The sequence below is a fragment of the Eleginops maclovinus genome, chromosome 7, assembly GCF_036324505.1.
Source record: "Eleginops maclovinus isolate JMC-PN-2008 ecotype Puerto Natales chromosome 7, JC_Emac_rtc_rv5, whole genome shotgun sequence".
Classification (NCBI taxonomy): domain Eukaryota; kingdom Metazoa; phylum Chordata; class Actinopteri; order Perciformes; family Eleginopidae; genus Eleginops; species Eleginops maclovinus.
The window spans coordinates 21159627-21176060 of NC_086355.1; the positions used below are offsets into that span (position 1 = coordinate 21159627).

At 37.0% G+C, this 16434-nt stretch overlaps 1 protein-coding gene across 4 annotated transcripts in view; it reads right to left on the reverse strand.

The window, feature by feature from the left end:
* The window catches only part of tfpia (tissue factor pathway inhibitor a), a 41876-nt gene that overhangs the window by 8525 nt on the left and 16917 nt on the right, over positions 1-16434 (reverse strand). For all 4 annotated transcript variants that reach the window (XM_063888526.1, XM_063888525.1, XM_063888524.1 and 1 more), the window contains exon 2: positions 9381-9581. In XM_063888526.1, coding sequence (XP_063744596.1) covers positions 9381-9581 — 201 coding nt within the window. The remainder of the gene's footprint in view (positions 1-9380; positions 9582-16434) is intronic.

Genomic DNA, 16434 nt, shown 5'->3' on the forward strand with positions numbered 1-16434 from the left:
AGTGGACTGTTTGGGTTTCTAACAGACTTTATTGGCGTTGCCAACCAAGACATGATCAACCACACAAGCCATGACAAGATGATTAATGTTTTTCCAAGAGCATATTTGAGTACTTGTATCACAATATGCTAAGTATAGAGTGGGCTACTGGGTTTTATGGGCCAACACACAGACATTATAAATCAAAACGTATTGCGGTTTTAAGTCTAGACATTCCAGTTTATGCAATGTGGAAGTGTTCATAATGACATCACATTTGAAACGACAATGATGAGTTATTTCTCTCTGGAAAAGAGTAGTCCAGAGGTTGGGGGGTAAATCAACAAACCCAAAGTCAAGTCGAACCATCAGAAGCTTGTTCGGTCAAGGATACAAATACATAAAAAAACATAATCACATTATGCAACAATCTTGACAGATCACAGGGACAAACCTTTGCCGCAATGCGATCACAAATGAAGACATAAAACCACCAAATACCAAATACATAGGGTGTTTAGGTGCTTTATCGCATGCAAAAGTACATGCTATACATTGCTGTGCAAACAAAATAGACTTTGATTGTTTTAGCCTCTGAGGATGTACTCTGTATTTACTGTCTGAAAGTAAACAACTCAAAGGGCGTGATCTGGACAGTTCAATTAAGTCTGGGCATTCCTTGGGACTTGCCTATAGCAGAGGTCAGAGAGCTCTCACCCCAATAAGTTTGATGACCACGGACAAGCAAACTGTGGTTCCCAAGCCCAGCCACAATACAGAAGGAAAAAACTGTGAAGAATGACTTCTAGTCTCATCAGAAGAAAGTCATATGAACCCAAACTCTAGATAGATAGATACTGCAGAAAGATGTTTGCGTTATCATGCAATCAGTACATTTGAGACTGCCAGATTGCGAGGTTGTTCATCTCCTGCTATGTATTTTTCGCAGCACAGGTCATCCTATGCTATATTATCCATGAACAACACCATTATGTTTTAAACTTGTCTGCATTTTTAGATGTAAGTCCATAGAGTAAAACCTTTTTCACGGGTAAAATGTGGCAATGGTTACTTCTTTCTACATTCTCTCAAACTCGTAATCCAAAGTTTGTGATTCTTGGAACATTGGAAAGACTAACAAAGACGCCTTCGATGAATTTTATTTAGTTACAGCCAGATTTAAGTGGGTGTGAGTAGGTTCTTTATCTGTTGGGAAAGGGGCTTAAGACATGGAGCTATAATGGATTTACTACAAGGCTACAATTAGCTGAGCAGACATTGGGATTCACTTGCTAACAAGTTGCCAAAATACAAAATCAATCACCCTTGTTAGGAACTAAATTAGTATTCAATTGCAACTTCTGATTAAACACAATGTGTCCTAACAGCTGCCAGGGGATGTCTTACACCAGTTACATACTCACCATCATTTTTTTTCTGTTAAGTCTTTGAGTAATCAAACTCTACTGAAGGGTGAGCATGATTAAAAGGCTATCATTGTAGCATCTGAACACAGGTGACTTTGACTTAATAGCACTGGGCAAAGATACATGTCGAAGGACTCTCTAGAGCGACGGAGTAATGAATAATTCAGAAACAATTCTCTATCTGAGCTGTGAAGGTGGAAAAGGTGACACAGCTCTTTTTTCAAGTGCTGGTCATACTGTCCATTGTTCCAAAAGAGTTTTGACTGCTTTCCAGAAACAACCTCAATATTTAATCAAAACAAAATCCTACATTTAAGAAGGGCTCATATGATTGTGAGAGACAGAGAGAGCCTTGTTTGTTTAAGGAAAAAAAAGCAGATTTTCATTTCCATTGCAGTATCCTTCCCACAAAGATGAGATTTTAGAACAATATATTGCAAACTAACAATGTTTCCACTACTTTGTGTGAACCCATCCATCTCTTATCTCTTCACTGGCTCAGTTGTTTTTTAATGTATTTTCTTTCAGCATTTTTCTTCAGTATACAGTTGTTTATCAAATGATGAAAGGTCTTCATTGTTTCTGCCTGCAACACAATCTTGGACGGGAATACTCTTGAAACAAAGGCGACTGATCTCTAGTGGAATAGAAATTCAAACAAATAAATGAACTCATGCATAAAAGTAACAGTCGCAACTGAATGGAGACAGAATCAATCAAATCACATAGAAAGACACGGACATCACAAACTATTATTATTATTATTATTATTTATATATATTATTATTATTATTATTATTATTATACTATATCAGCCAATGTATATATTTTATATTATTATTATTATTTTATATATTATATTTATAGAACCAGCCCTTACTGCCAACAATTTTTAGAATAACAATTGTATACCAGTTGTTTGACCTAATTTAAATTGGTTAGAAAGATGAAGATTGGTTCCCTTCTCGAAGTTGACCTATAATGTGTTTACCATGATGATATGAGTGGGCTGTCATATTCTGCAGGTTGAATAGAGAGAATGGAGTCTTGCACATTAATAGTTTTGCTTTTTTCGATTAAAACAAACAAATTTAAAAGAACATAGGCTGGTAGGAAAGCAACGCAATCCACCAATTTTGTACTACTGTTTTTCTTCTGTTTTGCACTGTGGAGCGCACTTCGTCGATGGCGCATCTTTCAATACAAAGGTTCCTCTCAAAACTGGTGGACGTGCAGGCCTGTTGGCATTATAACTCCAAGGTTCCACGAACCCTGTAAGGAACCAGTTCAAGTACTAAAGCTAATTTTGTTGAAAAAGGGTCACTAGTGTCTCTTTTGTCTCCAGTCTCCTGTTTATTCAGTGCTTCTTTGTTTGTATCTTGCGTTGGTGTGGTTTCTTTACTTCCTTTCCTGGCTCATGGAAGCCATTTCAACTACACAACTGCCCGCAATCAGCTCTTCAGCTTTCACACCTCTCCTCCATCAGCTCATTATCTCTTCTGTAAATCAACCTTGGCTCTTCACCTACTCATCACCAGATAGTCACTTCAGCATCTGTAATAGATAGCATTCTGTAGAATTTTCTATTATGTTCTTGTGAAGTTTTTGCTGGAGTGTTTTTGTACAAGGTCAATATTTTTTACTTTTTTTTTTTCATTTGCCCTAGGATCACTGCACTCATCCCTGTCTGTGTTTGTGTTCTGAATGAGGTTCTTGATCACTGATCATAACTGAGCTACAAAGAGAGTGAGAGTGCTATATTTTGAACAAGCTTTCTTTCCTGATAAACAGACTAAATCCCCCAATTGTCAGTTGACCATACATTAGATAAGGGGAAAAAGCAGGAAGCTGAAACTATAGGGTTTCTTTGGTCACGTTTTCCAAGTTGATATTTCCCTAAATATCAGCCAAATTCTACCATTAACATCACGTTGTTTTTTGCTGCTCTGATTGTCTAACTTTCCTTGTTATACATTATGTTGCCTGTGCCCAAAGACTGGACTTTAACCCCGAGCTAAGGACACAGAGGTGTAAATGTCACAGAGAAACCCTTTGTGTATGTGACCTGTTCAAGAGTCCTAAAAGGGACAGCCGACCAAAGAGAGTTTGGAACACAATGCCTATGACTCATTGGGGTTTCAGTAAAACAGCAGGGTGGGAGAGGAAAAAGTACCCCAGTCAGAAAGACAGACTGTTCCACACATTGGTTTGTGACCTTTACAAGAGTATTCCTGTCCGTGGCCATGTAATGATGTGTAAGAAACAGGAGAAGGTATGACTAACCGGTGGTAGAGTCATTCAGAAGACTGTGTGCTGTTTGTGGAGTTAAAGAGTAACTGATGATAAAAGCCCAGCTACATAGGCTGGGTACAATTGTGAAAATATGTTGGTAGTTGAGATCTGCAATCTGTAGGCTACAGTTGTGATGACATGTTCAAATGTCTGCGGCTGTTAATCTTCTTTCATGGAAAAGTCTAGCTTCACTCCCCTGTTGAGAAATACTCAAGGTGTGAATTTTATGTATTTATTAAAGTGCAATTCAACATTATCCATCTACATGGACATAATGTCAATTACGAGCATAAATCAAGTCTTTTTTGTATGCATACTACATGTTTCGTGTGTAGGAGGGAAAAAATATCCCAATCACTGAAAATGAGAAAGACTTTTGTAGTGTTTTTAGTTCAATGTAAAATTAATGTACACATACATTAGACTTAAAAAGGCAGACAAGAACAGTGTGACATGAATTTGACTGAAATGGAGATCAAGGCTAAATAATATTCTCAATAATCGCTTCATTTGTTTGCAGCAATCTCATGTTAGTTCTTTTTAAATACAGCAGTGTTCCAATTTCATGCCAAATACAGATGTTTGTGATACATTCTATCTTTTCAATATACTGTTTTGGCATGTAGCATCAAAGACATTAAGATATGTACTTTACACTGACAGGAGATGATAGTACTGGACCAAATTGATACGATTGGTATCATTTCAAAATAGTGTTGTATTTGATGCTGAGAAAAATGTAATTTTACAGTTCCTCCTTTTCCAACATTTGTGTAAGGATTACACATAAAGTCAATTTAGAGCATAAATCAACTTGTTTTTAGTGCACTGAAAAAACTGAAACATTGACTTCATTAAATTTATTATGTCAACAGATTCCACATAATTGTATTAGGTTACTTGAAAGCAATAATATTAAGTTGAACCTACTATTTTTTTATTTATTTAAACTTAATATTATTGCTTTCAACTAAGCAATAACAGTTGGGTGAACAATGTGGACATAAAAGATTGAATTTAAGTCAATGTGTCCGTTGTTTCAGTGTATCAATACTACATGTTTCTGGTGGCATCTCATCTTGTTGAAAATAAACAAAATTTCAGTTTGCATTCATTGTTTTTGCTAAACAATATTGTGTGTATCCTTCAAAAGCCCATCTTCATAATACATATTCATATTTTAAATCCTGCATAGCATGTATGTTCATTTTCTCTCTGCCTCCTTTTTGTTGTTTGTGGGCTCTTTTCTGCGCTTCTTCGCTAAAGAACGTAAAATCGCATGAATCTGAAATAAGAATGTGTAGTCGCAAACTCTCCTGAGACAAACAAAACAGGAACCATCATAAAACAACTTTTTCATTGCTGACTCACTAAAGTACATTGTCAAAACCTGCTTAGAATAATTATGTTTGGAATTCGGACCCTCTCTCTATTTTAGTTTTGACTTTGGCCAATCATCTAAAGTCACCACCTAGTATGGAAAAAAGTTACAGTTACTCATGGAGGTCTATTCAATTTAGTTAAAAGCAAGCACTAATAGGTGTTATGCCTGTTGTTTTTGTCCAACCGAAAACCAATAAAAAGTGTTTTGTGAAAGTGCCCTTTAAATGCCATGGAACGAATGAACGGTTTTATAGCTCCGTTTAATGCAGTGTCATTTCCTTTATGATCAAAAAGCATCACGTTTCCCACTCATGAGTAGGGCTGTACACTCAGACCAGCTTTAATAACTGACAGTAACCTTCATATTCCTGCCCAAACTGTTTTATGTAACATTTGTGCAGATTCATCTTTACAGTGCAGATTTGTTGGTGTGGAGACAACGGGACGTTAAATCGATGCACCTGCTGCATATGACAATGCCCCGCAGGTCGCAAACTCATTCATGATCCTCTTGTCTTGCATTAACTCTCCCCAGTGTGGCATGTAATAAGAAGGTGAAGGTTATTCTATGCAGGTGGGAGAAAGTACTTTATCACAGCGCAGAATAACATGCCGTCTAAATACTATGATGGATGTGTCAGCGCTTTCAGCAAGGACATATTTCATGTTAATCGGACAACCTTGAGCTTTAAAGGTGTGTCGTTTGCTGCCCTTTAATGACAGATATTATTACATGGAGCTGTTATGTCAAAGCGAAAGGTGTTTTTCTGCCATTCATTTAATTTGTTTTTGTGGATGTAGTGTTACACAAGTGTTTTTGAACCAACCCAGCGCAAGAAAACTGGTCCCCCAGGGGTGAAAGGTAGGAGTGTTGTAGTTTGATTGCTTTTCAAGAGAAGAAGTGTTATTATATGTTACTGACATCTTAGAAAAGCTGAAGTGCAGTACCATGAGGATCACAATGAACCCCTGCACTGTGAAGACAGCACTTATCAACAATTGATTGAGGTAAGATTTTCTCTCATTGCAACTTTTAGAAATTGAGTCTAATCACTCCCAGTGACCTTTAATCCTCTATTTCAGTCAACCCCATTTGCTCTAACACAGTTATAAAGCAGAATATCTCAATATAGTGTGTATGTGTTTACCACACGCAACATCAGAAACTTTAAAAAGCTGCCTTGTAACTACATTTAATTTAAGTTAAAAACTCAGTACAACAAGAAAAATGAACATATATTCACCTTAAATAAATAAATACAAAAACGTGTTTATTAGTTGTCAAAGTGCTTTAATGTACAATAACTTATATTATTGTTTATCATTTTTACAATCTTGTTTTAACATTCATACCATTCGTTTTTATATATATTATTTTTAATCTATATTTATAATTATAATTATTTTGTTGGTAAATGGAGCACTAGTCAGAAAATCTAATTTCCCACAGGATAAATAATTCTAAATTCTATTTTTGTAATGCATATTTTGTTTTCTAAAGCTGTCTTTGGCTCTGTTGCTGCTGTAGCAAATGTTAATTTCCACTCTGTGGGACGAATAAAGGGATTCTGATTTTGATTCTAAAACTGATTCTGATTGATGGTGATGCTACAGTCAACTTTTCAATTTTACCAAAAAACGTGATAGTTTGTATGTATGTCTTTTTTCTCTTGCTCTTTGACATGAGCCCTTTAGGACAATATCTGAAGTAAGAAATAAAAAAAGAAAACTGTACCCATATCCACACCTTATTGTGAATGTAGTTATCTTCCATTTGTGAAAGTACATATGTGTGGCAGGCATATCAGTCTTTTCAGAGAAAATAAACTAAAACTGTCATAAATATCCTCATGTTTTCATCCGCTTCACTTTGAACTCAACACCTGGCTCTTCCTGCCTATTCATCCAGAATCCAGTGGGGGAAATAATTTTTAGCTACCTTTTTTAATTTCACTCCAATTGAACTATAAAAAACAACTCCAGAAAAGTCAGTATTTTTATCCCCTCTACATACAGACAAAAACACTAGATAAAATAGAATAGACAGGTTTATAATATATTCAACCATCCATACGCTTCCTGGATCTTATGTTTTGCTTTGTTTATGTACTTGGTTGACAAATCAAATTACAACTTTATCTAATCTAAGTGCATAATGAAATATTTTATTGGCCGTTATAAAGGGATTACCATCTGTCTGTGTGGGGTGACCACCTGTTGATGTGGAGAATCCTTAGTTTACTTTACCAGGTTTGTCAAGCTTTGGAGTCTTCTCTACATGGTTGTACATGGAATCCAAATTATACGTGTTAAAAAGTATTGGAATATTGTTTATTTAAACTTCTGTAACAAAGTAATTTAAAGGGATTGCATACTGTATAAAATAAGATTAATGGATCACAAATTGGGATTTTCTTCCATTACAGCAGTATAACTAAAAAGGCATAGCACATAATGAGAACGTTAATGGAGTAGAAAATAAACAATTATCAAACATGCGGGGCTGAAGAAGTCTGCTGGAGAATCAAGAGCTTACTCAAATATTTTGTGGGTTAACAGGCGACATAGCCTCTTAACCTCACAGTTCTTACAAAAATGTGTATGTTTAGTTCAACTGAGCTTTACCTTAGCACCCAACCTTTCAATCAACTACCCACCAACTAGCCAAACCCCACACTAAACAATGCTACTTGTGTTTTGGCGTAAAGGTTTATTTCATGGACTATTCAGCCTTTTTACAAGGTGTCCACGTATACAATATACACGTAGTTAGCTACCAAATACAAACGTAATGTCCTTTTGCCAATGAAAGTGAAAGTTTCCATTCAACTCCTGGAGTAAGCTGGCGGCCACATTTTAGCCCTTCAAATCAGCATTTGCCGAGTAAAAAGGAAAACCTGCTTTGGTCTGTTCACACTGAAGTTACTGAGGCATTGTTGAAAAAAAGACCACATATTTCAGCAGTCAAATCTGCCAACAATATAATTATTTGTGTCACACTAAAATTCAAAGCTTGCATAGTAACACTAGGTTATAGGCCTTTGGATCTCAATAATTGACCCTGTGATAACTTAAGCCGTTTTTTACATACATGTTATCAAGCAAGGGCTATCCAAAGCCCAGGGTTATACGATGGGCATGCACTACTTGTAGCCCAAATCAAGTACTCAGAAAGGGAGCTGGAAATTAAAGCAACCTTTGATAGTGGCCAAATAGTGTAGCTACAACTTCCGATTGTGACACCATAAGACCCAAAAATACTTTTGCCCATTGACTTACATTAGGGAAGAGATGTCTGTAAATGAGCGTATTCAGTCAAACACATGTATGCATGCTCTGTGGGCCTATATACAGTACATGGATGATCCAGGTATTTCTGTACTCGAGTCAGGCCATATTGGCCCAATGAACAGGGTCCAATATTCCAGCGCTGTATCCAGTTCTAATAAAGGACGCCAATTCCATTGTTACTGCAACTTTTAGCCACATGTTTTGATGATTTTTTGGGGATAAACCTTTACTCGAGCAGTACAGGTAGCCAGTGGAAAAGTTGGGGTTAGCCCATTATGGAATATTGCATGATTGTGTCATTCTTAAAAATGTTCCTGGCCTTGTGCCTCAGCCCCGGGCTAAGAGCACTGTTAAGGCCCTTGAGGCATGGCAAGGCTTAGCAAGAGTTAATCTATTGTTAGTGAACATATTACTTTCATATTCAAGCGGGCAAAAGGTTGTTGATGACATCAGAAGAGGAAGTTTTCCATGTTTTATTATGAGATCATATTATTGTTATGAAGACCAATTGACCCTTGCCTCTTTCACATTTTCTTATGGTTACCGTATAACATGTGTTGAGGTGTCATTTTGGTTTTACTGTATATTATTATGGTCAGTTTAAGAGTCATTAAAATCTATTTTCAGATTTGGACATGAGAATTGGGAAATTAGATGGGTTAAAGACCATTTAATTAGATATACTAATTTAACTAAACTTCAATTTATTATAACTTCAGTATGCACAACCTATAAATAATACACAACTGGCTGCCTCTCTTAAATGTGACCATATTTTTCATTAACTACATGCCTTAAGGTAAACCGTTCAAAATGAATGTGCTGGCAATTTTCCATTTAAGCAGCATTCCAACAGAATGAGTCTGTAATAGCTTTTTACGCCCAAGGTGGTGATTAAATCTAATGAGTACGGTCCTTGAAAACATAACTCATCATTTGCAAGCAACAGTATAACAATGCTATGCTGTAATACATTGAAAAATATGTATGTTTTAATGTCAGACTCACCTGAGACGACGCATGTTTCCTCACATGCTTCCGAGGTCTCGAAATTGTTGTCGTTGCCCCCACAGCCTCCATATTCAAACAGCTCACAGCCTCCTGTGTCAACGTTGAAGAAAAATCGATCTTTAATGGCCTTGCAAGGCCCCGGCTCATCCTTCAGGGCGCACAACTCATTGAAGATGAAGAGCTCGGGTGGAGCTCCATCTGTTGGAGTAAAACAGAAAAATGACTTTGAGTACTATGCTTCTTGTTGCACTCTGTGAAAAGGCTTTTCTTGTGAGTGGGAAGAAATGAGGTCACATCATCAAACTATAACACCAGGCTTTGAGATAGGGTGAAGTTGTTATTTCCGAAAGACTTCAGTTTAACAGCTTATATTGTTTTAGATTCTCTGTAGCAGAGGCAGACTGTGTGAGGGATTTGCCAAAGGCAAAGCATGGTGAACTGTGTGACTGAACGTTTGGACTTCATATTAAAACATGTAAATGTGCTTGATAGTAAATAATGTAAATAATAACATTACTTAAAGAAAACAGGAGGCCTTTAATTGTATCTGCCAGCTTTCTATGCATTTCATAAAAAAATAGGATACTTCGGAAAGCAATCAAAAACGAGCAAAGGAAGTAGCCTCAATTGTTTAGGGAATATGTTTTATTGTTTATATGTTAATGTTGTGCATTCTTTTATTTTACATATATAGATATTATTTATTAAGTATATTTACTTCAAATTATTGTATTGAATTGTTTATTTTAGTATGTTATCATGTACCATTTTAGCTTTTGTTGTTGTTTGTGTGTCAAACAATAATGATCAAATGTTTTATAAAGCCAGGAAAACCATTATACAATTTCTCTCTTTTTATAAATACACTTTAAATACAGTTTACAGTGGAGACAAATGCCTGAAGGTGTTTTATTTTTGGAGATGCACTGGGAATAAGGAGCCATCAGGGAGCACATAAATCCCCACAGTACATAAAAGCAGATGGAGGAAGGTGGCAGAAGAAAAGTGAGTAAAAGCAGCAGACATTTCCCAGAATGCAGCACACAGCAGATCAAGCAGTATATTTCACAGCCTAGACTGGATGATCATAGAGCCTTTAAATAATCTGCCCTGTGTGCAGAGCATGTTTGATCAGTGGATGTATAGTTAATATTCAGCTGGAGACAGAGGCCCCATTATGCATAATTGTCAAGATCAGATAAAATTGCAGACACATTTCATCCGTCATTATTGTCATTATCATTCCTAAACGCCTGCTTATAGATCCAGAGGAGAGGTGACATGAGACCCTGTGAGTTCTTCTAACCACTGCTGCGAATGTTAAATCAGTATATCAGTGAGCAGCTGGGAAATGGCTCTTTATATCCTCTTTCCTGCTGCTATTAGGAAAGGTCTCTGTTATGTTTGCCTCAAGCAGTACTTCAAAAATGACTGAGAACAAATGGATCTCTGTCCAAAAGGATTTTCAGTCTTTCTTCATGTATTACCAGGATGTTGATGTGATCTCGCTTTGAACATCATTGTCTTTCACTGAACTACATATAGATAATGACATTGTGGGGTGATAACGGAAAGGTTGAAAGGACACAAAGGCTGGAATATGACTTTGGTGAGGTTTTAAGCCATGCTAGCAATGTTGTAATCAATCGATCAAACACTAAAGCTGATTACATTCCCTCAACAAACATTGCCTTGATTTCCATGGATTTTTTTAGTATACATTTGTGTTTCCCAGAAGATGAAGTTTATTGACTTTGGTGACCTCATGTTTCTGGTACTGCTAATTTAGGGTTATATAGTAAATGGACTGCTTATATTCGGTGCTTTCAACCCCTCAAAGTGTTTTTATATACAAATCAGCATTCACAGAGGCAAATTGAGGTATACTTCCAATGACTATATTGGCGATGGGACCTGGGAATTAAACTACCAACCCTTTCGATCGGTAGATGACTGGTAGACTGTACTTCGATGCCATAGCTGGGTTAACACTGGTGCTTTTTAAAAAGTGAAGGTATCTCGACAACTATTGGATTAAATACCATGACATTTGGTACACACTTCACATCTTTGTTTTGTTTGTTTTTGTCATGTTCAATAAATCGCCAAATACAACAATATTCCATGTACATAAACTAGGATCAGAACATGGCTAAATGTGCCATTGTTTGCATGTTAGATATTGGCATTAGCATTTAGCTCAAGACACCATGATGTGCTTCACAGAGCTGCTAGCATGGCTGTAGACTCTCAGTGTTTATGTTTCATCATCATCCAACGTAATGTTTGTTTGCCAACTTTCCAGTTCTATCAAAAAACATCATCTAATAGGCACCACCCTACCCTGTCCTATCAGCACAGCAGCCAACAAACAGTCCATCTGCCACCGAGGTGATGAGGGCAGTCGCTCTCCTCTACATCCTGCTCCTCTACCCATCCGATTCTAATTTATAACCAGGGATTGGGGACACCAACTCATCCAATCTCCTTCCTTCCACCTGAACTGTTGTAATGCTTTTGCATATGTGGGGTCAGATGAGCGCAACAGGGCTTCCTTGCATTGATTGCTTTATACTTACGTATTTCTTGTTGTGTCTGATAAGCAGTACAAGATTGAGCAGTCTAGCAGTAGAGAAATTACACAGCAAAACAGGCTCTTCCTCTAGTACACAAACCCAATTGGGGGGTTGAACTGTACAGAGAATCTTTTTTAAAGAAATTATGACATTTAGATTGTTGTTCTTCTCCTTCCAATTGCCAAAATTCCATCTGTTTTGGTGTTTAAAGTACAGAATTAGGAATGATCAATAAGTCAGACTTTGGCCACCCAAGGAGATGAGTGAAAACAAGTTCCTCCTATTGAATGCTGCTTCTCTCGTTTGAAACTGACCAAAGTACAGTCTGTACCTTAATCAGTTACGCAAAATATCCAGACAGAGGAATTCAAAGGCCCTCCAAAAGAAACACTTCTTAAGACAGTGTTAAGAGCTAAACTAAAACATTTTCTGTGCAAGGAAACCAGAAATGGTAATTGAAAGACAAACAAAAAGCAACACCCATATAGACAGTCGCTTGGACTCATAAAGTACATTTTTAAAGTCATTTCAAATACAGTCTGCAATGTACGGTAGATGAACATACAATGGACCTAAAACACTTTACTCCCGGGAAGTACACATTTAAATAAAAACATCAAATGAACCAAAGTAAAAGATATTAATGCTGATTTATTTGGCAATCGGGCACCAATGGGCAGTTATCAGTTTCCAGCACTGCCAATGAGTCAGCATCAGCTGTAAAGAAGCCTATTATGGTAGCTTGTATGTCTGGATCCAATGTTTTTGCTTGTAGATATTGTGTAAGTATTTTAATTGTGGCACAATATTAGATTTGGTTGTTTTTGGTGCTATGATTAACAATTGTTGTCATATGATGATAAATTGGGTGTTGGCGTATTAACCCAAATCAACCTTATATAGGGTATGTTTTTAAAGAGTAGTACTAATTGCAAGTTATTGCAAACTCAAAACTTTCTATATGGATACATTTTGACTTGATACATTCAAATTAAAAGGTCCCCTATTATGCAAAATGCACTTTTTGCTGTCTGTTATACATAAATATGTGAGAGTCACAAAGTGTCAGAAAATACAACCCTCTCTCTTTTCCTCCTAACACACATCTCTAAAAACGGGGGTACAAACGAGCTGATGCAGATTTCCCGCCGATGTGACGTCATATCGGAAATGTGGGCTGGCTTTACATTGAACTCCTGGCAACGTCCCGCCCACGTGACATGTCCCATCGTCCGCAATATACAGTTGCGAGCTGAATCCCCTCGAGTAGGCACCTCTGTGTGTCTGTGTGTTCAGCAGGATGTCTGCAGGAGGGACTTAGAGATGTATGTATTTATAATACATATCATTTCTCTGTTCTAGTGGTAAACACTGAGAAGTGCTTCAGAAATAATGCTTGATGTGGTTTGGAACATAATATGGGGTTTAATCACGGCAGCATTTAGCTGAGTTTCTCCGTTAGAAACTTCTCTCTTCAGACAGAGAGCTGCATGATGCTCCAAAGGGGCGTGGCCAGCTTCAGCTCATTTGCTATGAAAGGGAAAGTCACAGAATCAGCACTTTCGAAAATGGGGCTGAAACAGAGGGATAGTGGACATGCTAAAATGCATGATCTGTTTGGTATTTTGAGCAAAACACGTCAGAGACACGTTTTTTTTATATATATTTGAGACCTATAACATAGGCCAAGAAAGAGCATAATAGGAGACCTTTAATGTTCATTTGTAGGGTTAGGGTTATACTTGTTTATAGATAGGCTTTTAGTGTGAACATCAGTCATTGCTTATTTTTTTCAGCAGAATACGATCAATTAGGAGTTTGGCAAAGAAAACATTTCTGAAATAATTAGGGTAGGAGAACACTATTTCTGTTAAAAGAGAAAAACTCTGCAGACTGGTAAGTGTAACATCATTTTATGACCCAGCCTTGATTATTAAGAACCTTTATTTTACGCTTTGCTATTATTTGAATAGTAGAAATTTCAAAATCAGAAATACTTTATTCATCCCAAACTGGGAAATGTTTTCGTTGCAGCAGCAAAATACAATATGAAGCATAACAAATACTTTGAAATACAAATACAAAATACACAGATGTACAAATAGTGCAATGAAATGGAATATTAAATAAAATATAGTATAAATGTGCAATGTTAAATGTAAAGTGTAAAGTGTGCATGTTATGTCCAATTCACCCATACCAGTATTTGAGTATGTGATGGCCTTTGTTTATCTTATTGGCTCTATACCACACACAGCTCTACTTCAAGATAGTAGTTGAATTTAGGTATAGTGATTGAACAGCATGAAGTATTATTTCCCTTTGCTCTGGCTATGAATGCGAACAACCTTTCCAAAGCAACCCACAAATCCTCCTAAAGCTCCAAATCTAGTAAGGAATCCTCCATGTTGTCGAACAAAGGGTAAATAAATAAAGCCCTATCACACAATGCATCAGCAAAACCCCTGGAAGCCAGCCAACAAATCAGCCATCTACTTGAAATAAAGGTTGTGCAATCAGATTTCAGATGCATCATATTTATATTGGCAGCAAGCCTCATGTGTATCGTTGAGCTTGGCGAAAGATTTGCACACACACACGCTCACTTGGATAAAGATCTGAGTTGCTAAACATATGCACTGTGCCAAGCACCTCCGTTATTCCCAAGATGGGCAGGGTGAGTCAGTTTGAGGCCCAGTCCCAGCTTGTTTGATATAGCAGATTATCCTGTATCTCCAATCCAAAGTATTTTAACAATGGGAATGTGAGTACAAATATTACAGCAACCATGGAGCAGCAGTAAACAAACAACAGTCCATTGTTGGTAAGTGAAAGGATGGCAATAAGATACTGCTGGGAAAGTTAGACAGATGTAGACAGAAACAGAAGAGGGATGCCACAGTGTTGACAGCTTCCAATGGTTTTACCATCTGCAGCCCTGACTCTACACTCCTTTAGAAATAAATACTTTATGCTTTATGTTTCCATGAAGCACCGTTTTTATTACACCTTCTCTTAACCAAAAGCCTTATTTTTCGACTTTTGTCTCACCCATATTTTGTTTTTATTTATACATCGCCGACTTTTTTTTCAAACTCGGTAAGTATGTTTTACTATTACACATAGTTGAGGCTGAGTTACTGTTATTGCATTAAACAAATGTTATGCTGTGGAGAGGCAAATCCCTTTAGAGCCTTTTTCCAGAGTTGGTCTTTTAAAAGTGACCGATTAAAGTCCGCCAGGGAAAGTCAGACAGATGTAGAGAGCCAACACAGTGAGAGAGTAGAGCAATACCACAGTGTTGACAGCTTCAAGTGGTTTTACCACCCGCAGCCCTGACTCTGCAGTCCTTGGGAAAAGATATGTTATGCTTTCTTAAGGGTGTTCTTTCCAGCATTTTCCCCATACTGTTTAATTGAGAAAGAAACAGTGCGAAAATCTATTTTTTTTCTAAGTTGAATAACTGTAAACGATAGCCATGTGTGGATAGTGTACATTACTATCAATTGAAACAGTAAAAAGAAAATGACGACAGAAGTGGATTAGGAAGAAAACAGTGCAAGTGATTGGCAATAATGTGTTGTATTAAAGCGGCCCTACTATGCTTTTAGGGGAATTCCCTTTGCTATAGAGTTATGTAGGTTTTTATGCGTTAAAATGGTCTGCAAAGGCTGAAATCCCTGTGTTCATGCCGGAGGGAGTTTATCTCACACACACCCGGCCTGAAACGCCTCCATCGAACTCCTGTGTTTACTTTCTTAAAATAGTGAAATCAGCATGTAAAACTTGTGCCTCTATTGGCTCATCATAGCAGACTGGCTCTGGTTTGAAACAGAGGGTGCAAACAGTGACCAAAACATAAGTATTGGACTACAATAAAGAAATCTTAGGTCCATGTAAAAACGTAACCTTATTATTTTTTGAGAAATGTATAGTTTTTGAAATGCCATGCTAACTAACAAACAGGACTGTAAACGTAACCCTTCATAATGAAGCAGGGCCTGGATTGGTTTCACATTTAGCTATTTTGGCAATGACTGTTCGAAAAGAGATGAGCTCCAGTGAGTTTTATTTAAAGCAGATGTTTCACACTCACTTTTTAATAGAAAGCTTAATTTAAGTGTTAGATACAGCCTTTTATATTTGTGTACACCATCTGGCAGCAATCTACAATCACTGACATCAACAAGTCCAAAAGTACTGCTTGGTATAAAGCAATTAGTTCAAAATAATAAAACAAGCTGAATGCTTATGTCGACATTTATCAGAACTGGCATTATCATATGGTGACATCATTTAAATATATTTTATAAGCTCCTGTTTTCCTACTTTAAAGTCACTTATTCCTGTGTGAAATGCATATATGATCAAGTTAGTATTTTACTGACTTGGTAAATGGTTCATGAACTGAAGGGTACAAATTCCATGGAATAAAACTGATGATGAACACTTGTTCAGAGCAGGTCTTCTTGTTA